Source organism: Bos javanicus, chromosome 29, assembly GCF_032452875.1.
Source record: "Bos javanicus breed banteng chromosome 29, ARS-OSU_banteng_1.0, whole genome shotgun sequence".
In the NCBI taxonomy this organism is placed as follows: Eukaryota; Metazoa; Chordata; class Mammalia; order Artiodactyla; family Bovidae; genus Bos; species Bos javanicus.
Window position 1 is genome coordinate 30,044,822 of NC_083896.1, and position 19,420 is coordinate 30,064,241.

The 19,420-nt window shown below is 49.7% G+C and overlaps 1 protein-coding gene across 4 annotated transcripts in view; it reads left to right on the forward strand.

The window, feature by feature from the left end:
- The first annotated feature begins 39 nt into the window (after positions 1-39).
- The window catches only part of ST3GAL4 (ST3 beta-galactoside alpha-2,3-sialyltransferase 4), a 90,223-nt gene continuing 70,842 nt past the window's right edge, over positions 40-19,420 (forward strand). For 3 of the 4 annotated variants that reach the window (XM_061406373.1, XM_061406375.1, XM_061406376.1), the window contains exons 1-2: positions 53-286; positions 1,991-2,165. In XM_061406373.1, the coding sequence (XP_061262357.1) occupies positions 86-286; positions 1,991-2,165 (376 nt within the window). In that variant the 5' untranslated portion in view covers positions 53-85. Of the gene's footprint in view, positions 287-1,990; positions 2,166-19,420 lie in introns of all 4 variants that reach the window. The other variant, XM_061406378.1, reaches the window with a different exon arrangement.

Consider the following 19,420-nt stretch of genomic DNA (forward strand, 5'->3'; position numbering starts at 1 on the left):
CACGTCGGGAGTTGTAGTCGCCACTTCTGTCGGGGTGGGAGGAGCTTGTGAGGTTTGCGCAGGCGCACACCTCCCGCCCGGCAGCATGGCGGAGCTAGCCCATCAGCAGAGCAAGAGAAAGCGCGAACTGGACGCCGAGGAGGCGGAGGCATCCAGCACAGAGGGAGAGGAAGCGGGCGTTGGGAATGGTACTTCTGCCCCTGTCCGCTTACCTTTCTCCGGCTTTAGGGTGAAAAAAGTGCTGAGGGAGTCTGCGCGGGACAAAATCATTTTCCTGCACGGGAAGGTACCAATAGGCATGGGGAGGGGATACGGAAGGGGGTGACCCAATCGTCGCCTCGGAGGCGGATTTTGCTTTTTTTTTTTTTTAATAGATTCTTCGGAAAATACCAATCCTGGGACAGGGGAGGCAGAGTGCACTAATATGCATCCGAGGGTTGGTTGGTGGAAGGGACAGGATTATCCGTGAAATTAACTAAGGGAATTAACACGCGTAAGGCTAAATTTCTTAATTCCTCTTTTACTAAAATAAAGAACTAACACCAGTAGAGTGTATTGCCGATTAAAAATCACATGTTGAAGTCCCTAAGGATTCATCGTTCATTCATTAAACCTGTAAGATGCTAGTGAAAGTGAAAGTGTTAGTCGTTCAGCCCTGTCCGACTCTTTGCGACCCCATGGGCTGTATCCCACTAGGCTCCTCTCTCCAAGGGGTTCTCCAGGCAAGAATACTGGAGTGGGTTGCCATTCCCTTCTCCAGGGGATCTTCCCGACCCAGGGATGGAACCCACCTCTCCTACCATTGCAGGCGGATTCTTTACTGTAAGTTTGTAGTTCAGTTCAGTTGCTCAGTGGTGTCAGACTCTTTGTGACCCCATGAATCGCAGCACGCCAGGCTTCCCTGTCCATCACCAACTCCCAGAGCTTGCTCAAACTCATGTCCATGGAGTTAGTGATGCCATCCAACCATCTCATCTTCTGTCAGAAGCTAGTAAATGTTGCTGGATGGTCTTGTTCATCCAGGCCCCAGGCAGTGACATAGAGACTGCAGGAGGTTTGATCCTTGCTCTGCAGGACTCCACCCCAACAGGGGAGACAGTTTATTCAATTGCTGGTCCAGTTCTACATGCCATGAGCTGACAGGCCAGCACTGATGAGAATTACCATCTTTGATCTCCAGGAATGCACAGTATCTGCCAGTAGACAGACACCGCTGGCTCAAATACTATGTGCTCAGCTTTCTAGCACGGACTCAGGAGAGACTGAAGACCACCCCAAGAACTAGTGAGGAGGCTGTCAGAGGGTTCTCCAGAACTCCTGGCAAGAGCTTTCACTTTTGGAAGCTCGGGGGAACCTGTCTGAGGCATCTGAGCCTATCTCTGTGTCTCATTTTTTTTGGCCATGCAGGATCCTAGTTCCCTGACCAGGGCTGGAACCCATGCCTCCTGCATTGGAAGTGTGGAGTCTTAACTACTCGACCACCGGGGAAATCCCTGCATCTCTTGTTTTTTAGCAAGGTTCTGTGTGGTTCTCTGAGCCCACCTGTCTTCAGTCTGCGGTTCCTGCTGAAGATTTTAACCAAGAGAACCTTGGAGCTTGAAGCTAGTTGGGATACCCAAGAGATTCTACTTTCTGTTTCAGCGTTGACTATTTGTGTCACTTTGGGCAAGTCACTTAATCTTCTCTAGACCTCAGATTCTTCATCTGTAAAATGGGGAGAATTTGACAGAGGCCTTATGAGCCTAAAAGAGAAGATAGCGGAGAAGCTTTGCATCTTTCAGAAGAAGGATGCCACAAGGATTTGGGCTGATGAGATGTCTTCTGTGGGAGGAAACATGAGTACCTTTGGCTAGACTTCCCCAGAGGGAAGACTGCAGGGAAGGAAACCCCAAGTGTTGGGATTGCAGAGGCCCTGGGAGCGTTTATGTTTGCTCTCCAGGCCTCCCCAGTGGTTCTGCCTCTGGGCCCACTGATGGTGTCTCCCCCACAGGTGAATGAGGCATCTGGGGACGAGGATGGGGAGGATGCTGTCGTGATCCTAGAGAAGACGCCTTTCCAGGTGGACCAGGTGGCCCAGCTCCTGAAGGGCAGTCCTGAGCTCCAGCTCCAGTTCTCCAATGATGTCTACAGCACCTATCACCTTTTCCCTCCAAGGCAACTCAGTGGTAAGACAGGAGTGGAGGTGGCTGTCTGCGGGGAGAGTGTGATGGTGGGGAAATAGGGGAACAATGACCACTCCACTACAGATTCACATGTTCCAGTTACAGTGGTCCCCTGTGAAGGAGGAGGGGACGCTTGGCATTCTATGAAGACATTTTTGGTTGTCAGAACTGGGGAGGTAGGGTGTTGCTGGTTCCTAGAGGATGGAGACCAGAGATGCTGCTAAATAACCTACAAAGCACCGGATGGGCCCCCACAACAAAGAAATGGTGGTGGTGTCAAGGCTGAGAAACTCAGCTCCAGCATGATGTGCTTTGGGACGGGAGTGTGATTCATAGGAATAATGGTGATTGTCTGTACTTCTTAAACCCTTTATGTTGTACTGGCCACCAGTTTTAAGTATTCTACATGTGTCATTGTATTTAATCTTCAGAACAGCCCTATTTTGGTAGGACTTTACGGAGGAGGAAACTGAAGTTTGGGAAGGTTAAGAAAGCTGTCCAAGATCACACAGCAAATAGGTAGCAGAAAAACTGAGATCTTTAGTTGATCAAGGAGTTGCTTTCACCACATGGCTATGGAATGAGCAGTGTGCTGGGTGCTGTAAGATCAGTTAGTTTCCGGAAGGAACTCACTGTCTAGGGTGGGGAGACAGGAAGTGTAATTGAGGAGGGACTTGAGAAGGGGAGGATTTTGTGAGTTAAGAAGCAGAGATTTTTGGTCATTTATGGTTGCCTGAAACACAAGACCTTGTACTTAGTCCAAATGTGATGTGCGACCAGGCAGGCCTTTCCTGCAGAGGTTGGGGAGGCCAGCCTTTCTTCTGGAGGAAACGGCCTGAGCTGTATTATGGGCAGGCCACCTGATGTGTACAGAGGTAGGGTATCACTTTCGATCTTTTGTAGTTTTATTACACTTGAACTGAGGGGAAAAGAAAAGCAGAGATTTGGGTTTTTTTTTTTAATGATTTCTTTTTTGGCTGCCCTGGTTGGCATGTGGGAGATCTTAGTTCCCCAACCAGGGATTGAACCAGCGCCTCCTGAAGTATAAACGTGGATGCTTAACCACTGGATCATTAGGGAAGTCCCAGAGATTTGGTTTTGATCATAAGTATTAATACTTTTTAATTTGTTAAGAAGAAGAACTGATTCATTCTAAAAGACCCTGACACTGGGAAAGATTGAAGGTAAAAGGAGAAGGGGGTGACAGAGGATGAGATGGTGAGATCGCATCACCAACTCAATGGACATAAATTTGAGCAAATTCTGGGAGATGGTGGAGGATAGAGGAGCCTGATGTGCTGCAGTCCACAGGGTCACAAAGAGTCCGGCATGACTTAGTGACTGAACAAAAAGAGGAAGAATATTCCATGCCAAAAGCTAGTCATGCTGTGAGCTCTTTTCCTTTCCATGATTAGATTCAGGAGGCAGCTTTGTGGAAAACATGAGGGAGGCTGGTTGACCTTGAAGGTTCCTTCCAACCAGGAAATCCTGGAATCTGCTTTGCAGCACAGGGCAGTCTTCTAATAGCTTTCTTTTTTTGCCCTCTAGCATTTAGGAACAGCTTGGCTTTACAGATACCCTGCCACAGTCTTTTGGATAGGCGTAGTGTTTTCTGTACCCCCAAGAAAGGGTGCTGTTGTTGTCCTTCGGAAATATATGTGAGACAAGCAAACCTTTCATCAGTTCAGTTCAGTTCAGTCACTCAGTTGTGTCGGACTCTGCGACGCCATGAATTGCAGCACGCCAGGCCTCCCTGTCCATCACCAGCTCCTGGAGTTCACCCAAACTCACGTGCATCGAGTCGGTGATGCCATCCAGCCATCTCATCCTCTTTCGTCCCCTTCTCCTCCTGCCCCCAATCCCTCCCAGCATCAGAGTCTTTTCCAATGAGTCAACTCTTCGCATGAGGTGGCCAAAGTATTGGAGTTTCAGCCTCACCATCAGTCCTTCCAGTGAACACCCAGGACTGGTCTCCTTTAGGATACACTGGTTGGATCTCCTTGCCAAGGGACTCGCAAGAGTCTTCTCCAGCACCACAGTTCAAAAGCATCAGTTCTTCGGCACTCAGCCTTCTTCACAGTCCAACTCTCACATCCATACATGACCACTGGAAAAACCATAGCCTTGACTAGATGGACCTTTGTTGGCGAAGTCATATCTCTGCTTTTTAATATGCTATCTAGGTTGGTCATAACTTTCCTTCCAAGGAGTCTTTTAATTTCATGGCCGCAGTCACCATTTGCAGTGATTTTGGAGCCCAAAAAAATAAAGTCTGACACTGTTTCCACTGTTTCCCCATCTATTTTCCATGAAATGATGGGACCAGATGCCATGATCTTAGTTTTCTGAATGTTGAGCTTTAAGCCAACTTTTTCACTCTCCTCTTTCACTTTCACCAAGAGGCTTTTTAGTTCCTCTTCACTTTCTGCCGTGGAGGCACTTAGCACTTGTGAAATAGTAGCCGCTATGACTGTTCTGACGTGCCAGGCCCTGTCCTGGTGCTGGGGCTCCAGAGATGAGTGACATACCATCTGTGCCCTCTGAGGCCCGTTTGAGGGAGGTGGCTCCCCGAAGTTACTTGAAAAGGGGGAATAATCCTGTCAGAGTGGGGTCACTGCCTGGATGTAGGGAACAGCGGTCCTTGTCAGTTGGAGCCATGTCAGCCTCATTTCCAGTCCCCAGCAACCAGGCCTACACCAAACCCTCAGTAAATGACCTCTGAAGAGTGGATCCCACAGGCCAGCCCACCCTTTTTTTCCCCCTCTGGGGGCCCAGCATTCCACAGCCACCAGGGGGCAGCAAGGCCACAGTGTTCCTGTGGACCGCTCCTCTGGCCTTGGTCCTCTGGCTTTTTAGCCCCACCTCTTGAATCCTGCTGCTGCCGCCAAGTCACTTCAGTCATGTCCGACTCTGTGTGACCTAGTCACCAGCTTATTTCTGAGCTGGCCGCCCGCATGATCTTTGACCGCCCGCATGATCTTTTCTGGTATTTCTCCATTCTTTGGCCAGTTTCTTGTAGCCTCAGGATTTGCTGTTTCCTCGCTTATCTCTTCCAGGTTCTCAGCTGACCACAAGAGCCCACCGTGTCCCCCCTCCCCACCCCACCACACACACCCTGTTGCCCTAGGAGAGCACTGGGGGTCGGAGCCCCACCCAGCCAAGCGCCCAGACTTCCCCGTGATGGGGCCAGGGCCAGTAGGTGCTGTGTCTGAGTTTTCCTGTGTAGTGCAGGGGTCAAGGGCTCAGGCACACCCAGGATGGGACCCTGGCTTTGCTCTTTACCAACACGAGGACCTGAGAGTGTCTGTATTCATCCAACAAATTGGGAAGTTGTTGGCCATGTGACATGAAGAGCTGACTTATTAGAAAAGACCCCTGTGCTGGGAAAGATTGAAGGCAAAAGGAGAAGGGGGTGAGGATGAGATGGTCGGATGGCATCACCAACTTAACGGACATGAATGTGAGCAAACCCCGGGAGGTAGTGAAGGTCAGGGAAGCCTGGCGTGCTGTGGTCCACGGGTCACAAAGAGTTGGACACGACTCAGCGACTCAACCACAACTGTGTGCCCGGTGCCAGGTGCGTCCGCGAGGACCTCGGATAGTGTCTCCTTTGGGCTCACACGGGGAAGGCAGACAGCAACCAGGAGACGCACGTCCACACGACCCAAGAACAGGAAAGGGGCTGCTCGGGCCGCAGGCCAGGAACTCTGCGGACATGACCCCCACGCTGGGGCCGGAGCGATGGAAAGGAACCAGCTGTGCAGAGAGCTGGTGAGGGGGCGGGGAGAATGTTCTGGGCTGAGGCCACAGCACTGGGGGAGGAAAGAGGAAGGGGCGGGGAAGCCGCTGTTTCAGGAGCCTGGTGGGTGGGTGCTGACCAAGGTGTGTGAACCGAGATGAGGCTGAGGAAGTCGCTGCAGTTATTTTCTTGTTAAATTAGGTTAGCACCTGAACCTACGTCAGGATAAGACAGGAAGGGGCATTGTAAAGTTTTTTAACCTCTACCCACAGTGAGAGGATAAATTTTACATTTTGACCCAGCCCAGGGAAATAAATATCCGTGAATTGAAGGGAAAGAAAAAGCTCACAAAGCAACACCTGTACATCGTGCGACATGCTCTAGTATACTCATCTTTATTCCAGTCTCGTCTGTTTCCTTTTTTTTTTTTTAAATACTGGTCTTAACCTCCAAGTTAATTTAATCACCACTATTGTGGTTTATGACTCACTGGGATAAGGTATATAAAGCCTTTAGCACAGTGGCATATGGTGTGTATTCACAAATGTTTGTCATCTTTTATTGTTATTTTCCCACCTCTAAAATTACATGAGCCTTAAGTGGAACAATATATGTAACATATGGAGAAATGCCTGGCTCTGACCACGGGTGTGTTTCCTTTGTTCCCCCGTGGCCATGTGGCCAGTGTGAGGACCGAGCGGGCCAGGTGGCTGGGTCCAGGCAGGTAGAGGCGGGGTCCCCTCCTGCTCTCGCTCTCACGCTCTCGCACCCATGGCTGGTCAATGGAGCCCTTTCATTGAGAGCTGTGTTTCCTTACCTGGGGAAGAAGGGGCAGACAGTAGGGAGAGGGGTGTGACTCAGAAATCTGGACTGCCTCAAAGAAGGCCATTGTTTTTCTGCTGTTAGAGCAGGGGCGGGGATCTCAGGTTCAGGGCAAAAGGTTTCTGTGAGTGAGGGAGGCCGGGCCACGGAGAGAGGGATCCCAGGAATCGCATCATCTCGTGGCTGTAGGGAACTCCCAGAACTCTAGCCCGTGTGCTCAGTCGTGTCCAACTCTTGCAACCCCGTGGACTGTAGTCCACCAGACTCCTCTGTTCATGGGATTTCCCAGGCAAGAATACTGGAGTGGGTTGCCATTTCCTCCTCCAGGCGATCTTCCCGACCCAGGGATTGAACCTGCGTCTCTTGCATCTCCTGTATTGGTGGGCGGATTCTTTACGACTGGCTCTACCTGGGAAGCCCCAGGAACTCTTAGCTACTGGCCTGGTGTTCCTCCTGTGCCCTGTGCAGAGGCAAAACCCAGGCTCTGGAGAAGGAGCACGTTAAAAGGCCAACCACTCCTGGAAGAGTTTTCCAGGCAGCATAGAAGAAAACTAGAAATAGTCCAGATAGCAACTGACAATAGAGTCTGTAAGTAAATCTTGCATGGACGACTTCTCCATCCAGTGAACACTGAGGAGCTGCGGCTACATACACTCTTCCTGAAGGATGACTTCCCCGCCGCAACCACCCCGCCACCTCCACCCCTCCACCCCCCACCCACCTCCAGCGCCCCCATTCCCCCTGCCACCCAGAGGGCAAGACAGAAAGTGTGAGTTGCAAGATTCCGATTAGATAAGGTTGAAAAACAAGCAGAACTAAACAATACACTGCTTAGGAATGCACACAGGCCTCATGAAACTAGGAAGATAAAAAAAGAAATGATCAACCCCTAATTCAGCAAATGATTATCCCTGTTGGGGGTGATGCAGAGTTCAGGTATTATTTGTTTCTAGGGCTGTGTGCTCCATAAGCGGATGTTCCTTTAGGTCTTTAAATGGAATATAGATTTATGGACATATACATATATTAAATATTGGTGTACTTAGGGACTGAATAACTCTCAACATCTGTACATATGAGAGTTGGACTGTAAAGAAGGTTGAGCCCCGAAGAATTGATACTCTCAAATTGTGGTGCTGGAGGAGACTCTTGAGAGTCCCTTGGACTACAAAGAGATCAAACCAGTCAATCCTAAAGGATAGCAACCCTGAATATTCATTGGAAGGACTGATGATGAAGCTGAAACTCCAGTTCTTTGGCCACCTGATGCAAAGAGTTGACTCACTGGAAAAGACCTTAATGCTGGGGAAGATTGAGGGCAGGAGGAGAAGGGGACAACAGAGAAAGAGATGGTTAGGTAGACTCAATGGACATGAGTTTGAGCAAACTCCAGGAGATAGTGAAGAACAGGGAAGCCTGGCGTGCTGTAATCCATGGGGTCGCAGAGTTGGACACCACTTAGCGTGACTGAACAACATCAAATGTATATGTATGTGTATATGTATATATATATGTGAACATGAAGTATTTGTATATGTGTATATACACATGTTAATATGTGCTGTATATTTCCCAATTAAAAATTAAAAGCTGGCAGGCCCTTAGAGAAACTGACAACATACCCTGCTACATTATAGGCCTCTCCCCTCGTTCTCCAGTTTGGTTTCTAGTCACTCTTGCTGAAAGTCAAAGTGTTTGACTAAGGCCCCTTCCTCTCTCCCGGTTTGGGGCACCAGTAGACTTCCGGTTCTGCTCCCCTTCTTCTCCTGCGGACGAGGGAGCCCTGTGGTGTGCGGTGCCCACTCGGGGCCGATGCAGGCAGGCAGAGGGGGATCGCATGTGGTCCTCCTGCCAGGAGGACAGAGCTGGCACCAGGCTCCGTGGGTCCACTCCAGCACAGACTGGCACTGGCCTCTCACCCATCCCTTCGGGTGTCCTTGGCGGCCCTCCCAGCCCAGCTGAGCCAAAGGACAAGTGCTGTCTGAATAATGACCCGCGGAGGAAGCCTGGCCAGACAGGTCTCGGCTGGCCAGTCCGGAGCAGGGTGTGGAAGGGCGCCAGCCTCATCAATACGAGAAATAGCCCAGGCTCAGGGCCAGTGGGCACCTCCAGGCCAGGTCACGGAATTGCTCTGAGACTCAGTTTCTCTGAATCAAAGTCCACATCAGGGGGCTTCTATGTCACAGGAGCTTGGAGAACCATCATTTCTCAGCTTTGAATAGAACACAGAGGAGATATTATTCATGTGGTTCTTAAAGCACCTCGGGGCTTCCTGGGTGGCGCTAGTGGTAAAGAACCTGCCTGCCAATGCAGGAGACGTAGAGATGTGGGTTTGATCCCTGGGAAGATCCCCTGGAGAAGAAAATGGCAACCTACTCCAGTATTCTTGCCTGGAGAATCCCATGGACAGAGGAGCCTGGAGGGCTGTAGTCCATGGGGTCGCAAAGAGTCAGACACGACTGAAGCGACTTAGCACAGACGGTTGTTAAAGTAGCACAGGTCATCAGAATTTCGAATTTCGAATGCAGAGTTTGGACCTACTAAATAAGAACGTCAGGAGTAGGCTGGGGCATTTAACAAAGTCACGCAGTCACATGGTCAGATAATCAAATGGCGCTGAGGCTTATCTGGATAGACAGGCTCTAATACCACTCTCCCCAACCCTGGTTCTGCCTTCCAGAAGTGACTACCGTTAAGACAATTTCTGGGATTTAGTGCTTCTAGTGGTTTCTTCCAGACACATAATTGAACAATATGCTTATGCAGCTCTTCCTTGATTTATCAGATTTTGACATTATTGGTTTCCCATGGTGGAAGATGGAAGCCTCCTTTATATTTTCCTCACCCCTCTCCCTCCTTCTCCCAGTTTTTGATATTTACATTATTATTTTCAAGTTGTTGTTGTTTTTTAATTGCCTTTGGAATCCTAAATGTACTGAAATCTTTAGTCCTTATTCCACATACTCTGGGCTTCCCTGGTAGCTCAGCTGGTAAAGAATCCTCCTGTAATGCAGGAGACCCCAGTTCGATTCCTGGGTTGGGAAGTTCCCCTGGAGAACAGATTGGCTGCCCACTCCAGTATTCTTGGGCTTCCCTGGTGGCTCAGCTGGTAAAGAGTTCGCCTCCAATGTGGGAGACCTGGGTTTTATCCCTGGGTTGGGAAGATCCCCTGGAGAAGGGAAAGGCTACCCACTGCAGTATTCTGGCCTGGAGAGTTCCATGGACTGTATATAGTCCATGTCACAAAGAGTCAGACACAACTGAGTGACTTTCACTTCCACATACTCTAAGTTGTATCACTCTGTCAGGGGAAATATCGAAAAGCCTTCCCTTCCCTTCCCGGCACTTCTATCCTTTGCTGTCTGTCAGCTTCTCTGTCAGCTGTACTTGTATTTTCCAGGCAATCCCGAGACATGGAGGCAAACCACTTAAAACCATCCGGTTTTTAACTTTCAGTATAGTATTCAGTTGGGCTTCCCTGGTGGCTCAGACAGTAAAGAATCTGCCTACAATGTGGGAGACCTGGGTTCCATCCGTGGATGGGGAAGATACCCTGGAGAGAGAAATGGCTACCCTCTCCAGTATTCTTACCTGAAGAATTCCACAGATAGAGAAGCCCGGCAAGCTACATGCAGAAGGAAATGGCAACCCACTCCAGTATTCTTGCCTGGAAAATCCCATGGATAGAGGAGCCTGGGGGGCTATAGTCCATGGGGTCGCAAAGAGTCGGACACGACTGAGCGACTAACACTTTCATTTTCATAGTATTCATTTATGTGAGATTTGTGACACTTTATAATAAAACAGACTCTGTGGTAGATGGTGGTGCCCAGCTGTAGGCTAAGATAAGTGTTCTGAGCATGTTTGGGGTAAGCTAGACTGAGAACGATGCTCGGTAGGTTAGGTGTTGCAAATGCGTTTTCAACTTATGATGGCTTTATCTGCATGTAACCCCATTGTAAGGTGAGGAGGATCTGTACTCTGTTTTTGAAAGTACCTAGCCATTTAATTTAATAATCTGTTGAATGGTATTTCCTTTTTTCTTTCTGGAAGTTTTGTTTCTGGAACGCTTTTTCCTGGCTTCAGTCTGGAGACCTAGTTCTTGAGGCATGCCTCAGACTCATAACAGACTTGCCTCCTCAGCTTCCCTGGATTAGAGCCAGTGTCTGTCTTCTGGGCGCTGTGTCTTCTTCATTTTTGTTTTACTCTGGTTTAGCTGAAGTGCAGTCCTTGTTTACTTAAAAAAAAATTGTTTTGGGGGGAGTGTAGCTGATCTACACTGTTGTGTTAGTTTCAGGCGTACAGCAGAGTGAAATCAGTTGTCCGTATCCGGATCTCCACTCGTTTTTAGATTCTTTTCCCGTGTGGTCATTACAGAGTGTGAAGTAGAGTCCCCGGTACTGCACAGCAGGTCCTTAGTGGTTCTCTCTCTATCTGGTGGTGTGTATATGTCAGTAGAGTCCCCGGTACTGCACAGCAGGTCCTTAGTGGTTATCTCTCTATCTGGTGGTGTGTATATGTCAGTAGAGTCCCCGGTACTGCACAGCAGGTCCTTAGTGGTTCTCTCTCTATCTGGTGGTGTGTATATGTCAGCCCCGGTCTTCCAGTTTATCCCCCCTACCCTCACCCCCTGGTTTGTTTGTTCCCTACATCTGTGACTCTATTTCTGTTTTGTAGGTAAGTTCATTTGTATCCTTTTTTAAGATTCCACATATAACTGATGTCATCTGTGACTTACTTCACTCAATATGGTAATTTCTAGGTCCATTCATGTTGCTGCAAATTATATTATTTTGTTCTTTTTTAGAAAATGCATTCTGAAGTACTTTCTCAGAAAGAATAAATGGGAGGAAAACTTTTGAGTCTTTTGTTTTGCCCTCACTTTTAATTGATGATTCGACTGAGTACAGTATTTGAATTTATTTCCCCTGCAAACATCAGATGCGTTAATCTCTTGTCTTATAGCATCCATCATTGCTAATAAGATACCCCATGGATTGTTGCCCACCAGGCTCCTCTCCATGGGATTTTCCAGGCAAGAATAATGGAGTGGGTTGCCATACCCTCCTTCAGGGGATCTTTTCCACCCAAGGATTGAACCCGTGTCTCCTGCATTGGCAGGTGGATTCTTTACCACTGAGCCACCAGGGAAGCCCAGTAAGATATCTAACACCAGTTTAATTCTCATTTCTCTATAGTGAACTTCATTTTTTTCTTGTTGGATTTTCCTGTTTTGTTTTGCTGTATTAGTTTCCTTCTTTGGAAGTGTATAGGATGTCCTCTGTCTTTAGTGTACCGGGGTTTTGTAAGGGTGTGTTTCGGTGAGACTTTTTTTTTTCATTCCCTGCTGGGTGCTTTTGGACCCTTTCAGTTTAAAGTGTTATGTCAGCCTTTCACTCTGAACATTTTTCCCTGTCATTTCTTTGGTAATTTCCTCCTCTGCGTTTCCTTTATTTCCTCTTCCTTGAAATCCTGTTAGTGGTTAGACATCCTGGATTGGTCCTGTGTGCTGGTTCTGTCCTGTCCCTGCCCCCATGTACGTCTTTCCTTTCTGGAGTCTCGTGGACGGTCTTAACATTGTCCTCCAGACTTCCTAGTAAAGGTTTTCATTTGGGAGCCTCATTTTTTAATTTTTCTCCCTCTGGTCCTCTGATTATTTCATTTTCATAGCATCTTGCTCTTGCTTCACAGAAGCCAAATTGGGTTGACATTCTCGGACACACTAATTAGAATTGTTTTAAAAATTATCTCCTGACCCTTAAATGATCCCGTTTCCTCTGGGATCTGGTTCTGGTTGTTTATTTTGGTCATTCTTTTTCAGACGGCTGGCTTTCCCTTAGTGCCTGGTGAATGTTAGTTCAGTTATGTTTATTATTTTTTTTAAGTTTAAAATTTTTTTTCGGCCATGCAGTACAGCTCGTGGGATCTTAGTTCCCCCAGTAGGGATTGAACCTGGGCCCTCAGCAGCAGAAGCGCAGAGTCCTATCCACTGGGCTGCCAGGAAAGTCCCGGTTCATTTGTGTTTAAAAATGAAGAACCAGGCTGATAGTCTAGCAAACTGAGTTAGGTCTGTTGCCCCCACAGGTCTCTCTTGGATGGCTAGCTGTATAGACAGAGAGCAGGGCTTGCTGGCTGGCCTTGCCTGAGTTTGGAGGTACCAGCCCAGTCTGGAGCCTATGTACTCTCTAGTTCACGGTAGCTCATGGACCACATCTGGCCTGCTTCCTTTTGTGAGGCCTGTGAGATAAGTGTGGTATTTATATTTTTAAAGGGTTAGTTTAAAAAAAAAATAGAAAACTAAGAAGAATGTGCCACAGAGGCTGTATGTAACCAGCAATGCCCCACAAATTGACTGTCACACTTTGTACAGAGAGTTCGTCTGCTCCTGCTCCAGTCAGTTCAGTTGCTCAGTCGTGTCCGAGTCTTTGCGACACCATGGACTGCAACACGCCAGGCTTCCCTTAAACTCATGTCCAAAGAGTCGGTGATACCATCCAACCATCTCATCCTCTGGCATCCCCTTCTCCTCCTGCCTTCAATCTTTCCTAGCATCAGGGTCTTTTCCAGTGAGTCAGTTCTTCGCATCAGGTGACTGAAGTATTGGAGCTTCAATTTCAGCATCAGTCCTTCCAATGAATATTCAGGACTGATTTCCTTTAGGATTGACTGGTTTGATCTCCTTGCATTTCAAGGGACTCTCAAGAGTCTTCTCCAACACCACAGTTCAAAAGCATCAATTATTCGGCTCTCAGCTTTCTTTATGTTCCAACTGTCACATCCTTTCATGACTGGAAAAACCATAGCTTTGACTATATGGACCTTTGTCGCTAAAATAGTATCTCTGGTTTTTAATATCCTGTCTAGGTTTGTCATAGCTTTTATTCCAAGGAGCAAGCATCTTTTAATTTCATGCCTGCAGTCACCATCTGCAGTGATTTTGGAGCCCAAGAAAATAAAGTCTGTCACTGTTTCCATTGTTTCCCTATCTGTTTGCCATGAAGTGTTGGGACCAGATGCCATGATCTTAGTTTTTTTGAATGTTGAGTTTTCAGCCAGCTTTTTCACTCTCCTTTTTCATTTTCATCAAGAGGCTCTTTAGTTCCTCTTTAATTTCTGCCATAAGGGTGGTGTCATCTGTATGTCTGAGGTTATTGATGTTTCTCCTGGCATTCTTGATTCCAGCTTGTGCTTCATCCAGCCAGGCATTTAGCATGATGTACTCTGCCTATAAGTTAAATAACCGGGGTGACAATATACACCTTGACGTATACCTTTCCCAATTTGGAACCAGTCCGTTGTTCCATGTCTGGTTCTAACTGTTGCCTCTTGACCTGAATACAGGTTTCTCAGGAGGCAAATAAGGTGGTCTGGTATTCCCATCTCTTTAAATTTTCCACATTCTTTAAGAATTACCCCTGTTCCAGTCCAAGGGTTAATATCTTTAGAGCACAATCCTCTGTTTTCCCCTGCATTAACTGCCTGCCCCCACGATGGAAGTAGGCCATGGATGAAGCTAGTTGGTACAGCTCTTCTCTAGAGGGGCTCTTTATTATTTTTCTTTTTAAAGAAATATTCATTTACTTAGCTGTACCAAGTGTCTGCTGTGGCCTGTGGAATCTTCATTGAGGCATATGGGATCCTTATTTGTGGTCTGTGGGATCTAGTTCCCTGACCAGGGGTCAAAGTCAGGTGCCCTTGAATTGGGAGCATGGAGTCTTAACCCCTGGGCCACCAGGGAAGTCCCTAGAGGGGCCCTTAGTTGGTCCTGGTTTCCAGCTCTGTTTCCTGTCCTGCCCTCTGTCCCCGCTTGTTCAGAGCCCACATCCTCTTCCTGGTTCGCGTGGGGAGGCTGGCGATGCGCTGCCTGTGGCCCTGATGGTGGTCCAGGCTACAGCTTCCTCCCCTGCGGTCCTCATCCACTCACACCCTGCCTTCCACTTCCTAACCTTGGGAAATGAATCGTGGTCTCTTGTTTTCTGCTGCTTGCCCCTTCACGTTCCCTCTTATGGGTTTGTTCCTATTTGTATTTCATCACTGCATTGCAGTGGGTTTTTGAAATGTTCCGAGAATCACTATTAAATAGGAAATGGGGGCCTTCCTCACATGTGTCCGTGTGCCGGGTGGGGCTTAGACCACAGAGACGTTACCCCACTGAGGCCACAGCCAGTGGAGCTAGTGTTGGTGAGCTGAGACAGGCACCTTGTTTCTCCCGAACTCTCTTGCACGCAGAGTGTCCTCAGTGCTCCTGCACGGTGGGTGGGGTATTGGCTAGACATGGCCAGATCCGTAAGATTGTGAAACCTGGGTCCCTCTGACCTAGCATTTCTGCAGGGGTCTGACTTAGGCAGTCATTTGTGCATATCAGAAAGAGCGGGCCAGGGTGTCCATTGTAACATTGTTTGTGATATAAAAAATGAAAAGTAAGAGCAAAAATAACCTAAATGGCCCTGTGTGTATGAAGGGGTTAATAAGATGAGGTATGTGCGTACTGATTGGTACAACAGAGGAAGATGATCTGCCTGGACTAACGAGGGAGGGTTCTGAGGTCACAGGTAACATAAAGGGTCCTCCCTCTTGTGCTAGAAAAGCACCTTTATGTAGATACGTTCATATACATCTACATTCATTAAATGTCTACATTTATTCTACATGAATATCTACATTCATCCATCAAAAGGCTGGAATAATGAGCACCTTACCTATTACTGGTGATTACTTCAATGAAAAGGATTGGGGGCTAGACTTCTGAATCATTTGAGACTATAATCCTGTGATGTTCTGATAGAGATTGTTTAGGACATTAACCTCTTCCCCAGACAAACCAAACAAAGAAGCAGAGCAAAAGTTTAGCCTGGGGACGTCTCTGGTGGTCCAGTGGTTAAGACTCTGCATTTCCACTGCAGGAGTTGTGGGTTCAGTTCCTGGTTGGGAAACAAAGATCCCACATGCCGCATGGTATGGGCAAACGATAGTAAAAATTATTTTTAAAAATAAATCAACCCAAAAGATGAGGTGGAACTGGGGCCTCTGGCTGTGTCTTTACTTCACAGCCTGAATGCTTGTCAGTTCATCAACAAGTGCTGTGTACTCCCAAATACACTCACTCCAAACTCTGGAGGTTCTTTATACCTGCCTACAGCGACGTACCTGGGAGATGCTGGTGAGGAGCAGGTGGCCATGGAGGGGTGCCTCTGGGATGGGGTGGACCGTGCAGAGGCAGCGCCTCCCACACTTGGAGTCGGGGAGGCAGGTGGGGCCAGCAATGTGGACAGAGCAGCAGAGTGGGCTCCTAGCATTAGCTGGGCTTTGAAATGGGGCTGCTGCTTCTCTTTTTTGTGAAAAAAAATTTTGTTTGGCTGTGCTGTGCCTTATTTGCAGCATGAAAACTCTTAGGTGTGGCATATGGGACTGAGTCCCCTGACCAGGGATCAAACCCAGGACCTCTACCCCCTACACCCCCGCTGCATCGGGAGCACGGAGTCCTAGCCTCTGGGCACCCGGGAAGTCCAGAAAGGGGCTTCTTTTTTTTTTTAATATTTATTTATTTCCCGGCACCAGGTCTTAATTGCAGCATGCAGGATCTTTAATTGCAGCTTGCAAACTCTTGGTTGCAGCATGTGGGATCTAATTCCCTGACCAGGGACTGAACCTGAGCCTCCTGCATTGGGAGCGTAGAGTCTGAGCTACTGGACACCTGGCAGGTCCTGAAAGGGGGCTTCTTTAATGGAGCTGGGGAAAGGTGAGCGAGCCCACAGGAGTCTCTCTTGGTCAGTAGAGGCCACCGAAAGATGGCACAGTTCTGCTTCTCTCCCTGGGTGCTTCAGGGCTTCCAATACTAGCGAGCCAGGGCCCTCTCTAGGGCTTGGAGGGACAATGGGATCAGAGCAAGCAGAAACTACAAGATGGGAAGTCTCTGCCACCCGAGTAGAGTCCTTGAACCAGAACGGGCTCTGCCTTCCTCTCAGCTGTCTGACTGGCCTGTACTCATCCCCTCTGCCAGCTCCGCTCGGAGAGCCCATGAGTGCAACCTCTTGTGTGCCCCCGTCTCTTCCCTCCACAGGCTGGAGCGGAAGCCTCTGTTCAGTTCTGTGTTTAGGCTCATGGCTTCCACAAGGCTGGGAAAAGCCACTGTGTTCAGAGCCTGTTTAGAAGCAAATAGAGCCTGAGCTGAAATGTGGCCACCACCACGAGGCCTGTGTGTTCTTGTTCCCTCTCTCTCTCAGAGGGGGCAGGACGCCAAGACTCTGTGGCTGTCTTAAGGCTCGAGTCAGCAGAAAGTCCGCTCTCTCAGGGCCAGTGGGCGAGGGTGGATTACCCACGGGATGGCTGCTCCACTTCAGCCTGGGCAGCCCGCTTCAAATCCATGCTTCTCCGTGCGTGATGATGGCCTGGAGTTCCAGTAGCCCTGACTCCCGGGAAGGCCTGTGCCCGTGGCCTTCTCCTCCCTTCGCATCAGCACTCAGGCTGCCCTGAGGCTTGGCACTTTTGCCCCTCTCAGAGTGAAGCCAGGTGATGCCTTTAGACAGGAAGTCAAAATTGAGGCCATATTTTGGGACTCCTGAATAGTCAGTCTAATAGACTTTATAGTCTAGTCTGCTGGACTGCAGAACGGTATCTTCCTGCCTGTGGGGAAAAGGGTCTTGCAGCTCTAACCAGGACTGTCGGTTGGCAGTTCCATTGTCTCGTTAGATAGCAGATCTCTCCCTTCTGTTCAGAGGGACCTTTGTGGAGTACCATCCTGCTGCAGCCGCCCCGTATCCGAAGATGTAACCCCTGGGGCTGCATCCAGAGTCACTGAGTTTATGGCCTGGACCTTCGGGTCTCATCAGACCCCCCCATGACCCTCCCGGGCCTGGGAGGACCGAGGAGGGGCAGGAAGGAAGCTGCCAGAGCCAGGATCTTGCTACTATCAGCATCTGCATCTTCCCCCGTCTCCTGTGCTTTTCACTGAGACGGATAATAAGCAGTTTGGAGGTTTGCTATGGGGTGGTTGGAGCTTCCAGTTAGATCCCAACCACACCCTTTGGCGCTGTTTATCCTTGATCCGGATGGAGGTCTTTTCAGGCCTCACTTGAGTACTTCCAGCACCCTCAGCGGGGGACAGTGCACACCCCGCCCCAGGCCTCCTCTGCGGCCTCCAGCCAGCTCTCTGCTCACCATGATGCCAGGGCTGAGGAGTGCGTCATCCAGCCGAGGGAAGTCCCCAAGAAGAGGAACGAAAATGGCAGGTCCTGCGAGACCCCCTTGCCGGCCTTCTCTTGGGGTGCTCCAGCGGGGGGCCCTGCTGGCCCGGGCCGCAGCCCATCGCCCGTGAGGCTCTACGTGGCTCCTGTGCAGGGAGGGGCAGGGTGGGCTTCACACCCCTCTCACGCTTCGCTCTTGCCTCTCCCCTGCTCCCTTGGGCCTGCACATCTGGGTCAAATAAGTTGAAACTGGCCCACGATAATGAAGGGGGAGCCGAAATCACAGGCCTGGCCGTAGCAGTGACCTCATTGTGGAGAAGCCAGCAGCCGCGCTGGAGAGCAGGCTTGTCTGAACATGTGTGTGGGAAGGCGGGCAGACTGTCTGTGGTTTGCATTTTCATGTTTCATGTGCAGCAGCATTTTCCTGGGGATTTGGCTAAGCCCGCTCTGGCAGAGAGCAAGAAAGACAGCTGCGCTTTCCTTCCCAGAGCCCTGCCTGCTTCCCATTTCCGAAAGCAACTGGGCCTTCATGTCTGGGCGGGGTGGCAGGGCTGGCTTCAATTATCGGAGAAGGGCATTCAGGAGACCCTCACCAAGGTGTGCCAGCCATGGGCATGCCGGCCCACTCCTCAGGCTGCGGAGAGAGAGAGCGGGTGTGGAAGGGCTGGCTGCCGTCACCTGGGGCGCGTCGCTATGACCCTTCCCACTGCCGTAGCGTCCTTACAGAGAAAGAACGGCTGCCCTGAGTCCTACAAGGGCTGCAACCACCCCGCCCCAGGCCTCCTTCCCCACCGTCCCGCGCTGTCAGACTGGGAGGGTGCCGGGGCGCTTGGTACCACCCCCGGATGTTGAATGAGTCATGGATCTCTGTTGTGAGGGGGGTCATCCTCACCCATCCACCCTCCCGTCCGGAGCCCATTCCAGCCCCGCCTCTGGCTGCACACCCTGTGGGGGCTGCTCCTCAGACAGCCCCCCCACGCCGGAGGGGAGTGTGCCCCCACTTCCTGCCCTCCGGGGGGCACTGTGGCCAGCAGCCCGTGGTCGGCCTCTGCTCACGCTGACGTCCTCCCAGACCTCCCAGTCTGCAGCTCCCATTGCTCTGGCTCCTTGCTGAGCTCTTCGGTTTTGCTGACAGCTGTTTCTGTGTCTCCGGGAGGGGCTGGAACGAATCGTGTTTCTCCAGTCTGACAGGGCTGCTTTTTGGGGAAAGTGGCGGCACCACAGGTTTCTCAGGAAAGGGCCTGAAAAGGGCTAGCCCTGCGGCAGGGAAAGCCTTGTTGCACAGAGAAGTCAGACTGCTGGGTTCAGGTCTCAGCTCTACCCCTTGCCGGCTGTGTGGCCTTGGGTAACTTACTTAACCTCTCTGGGCTTCGGTTTTCAGGAGCAGCTTATTTTTATGTTCTTAATAAATGTGTTATAAAGTGATCCATAGTTGTTTTAGAAAATGGAAAGTGAACGTTGCTCAGTCGTGTCCAACACTTTGTGACCCCACGGACTGTAGCCTGCCAGGCTCC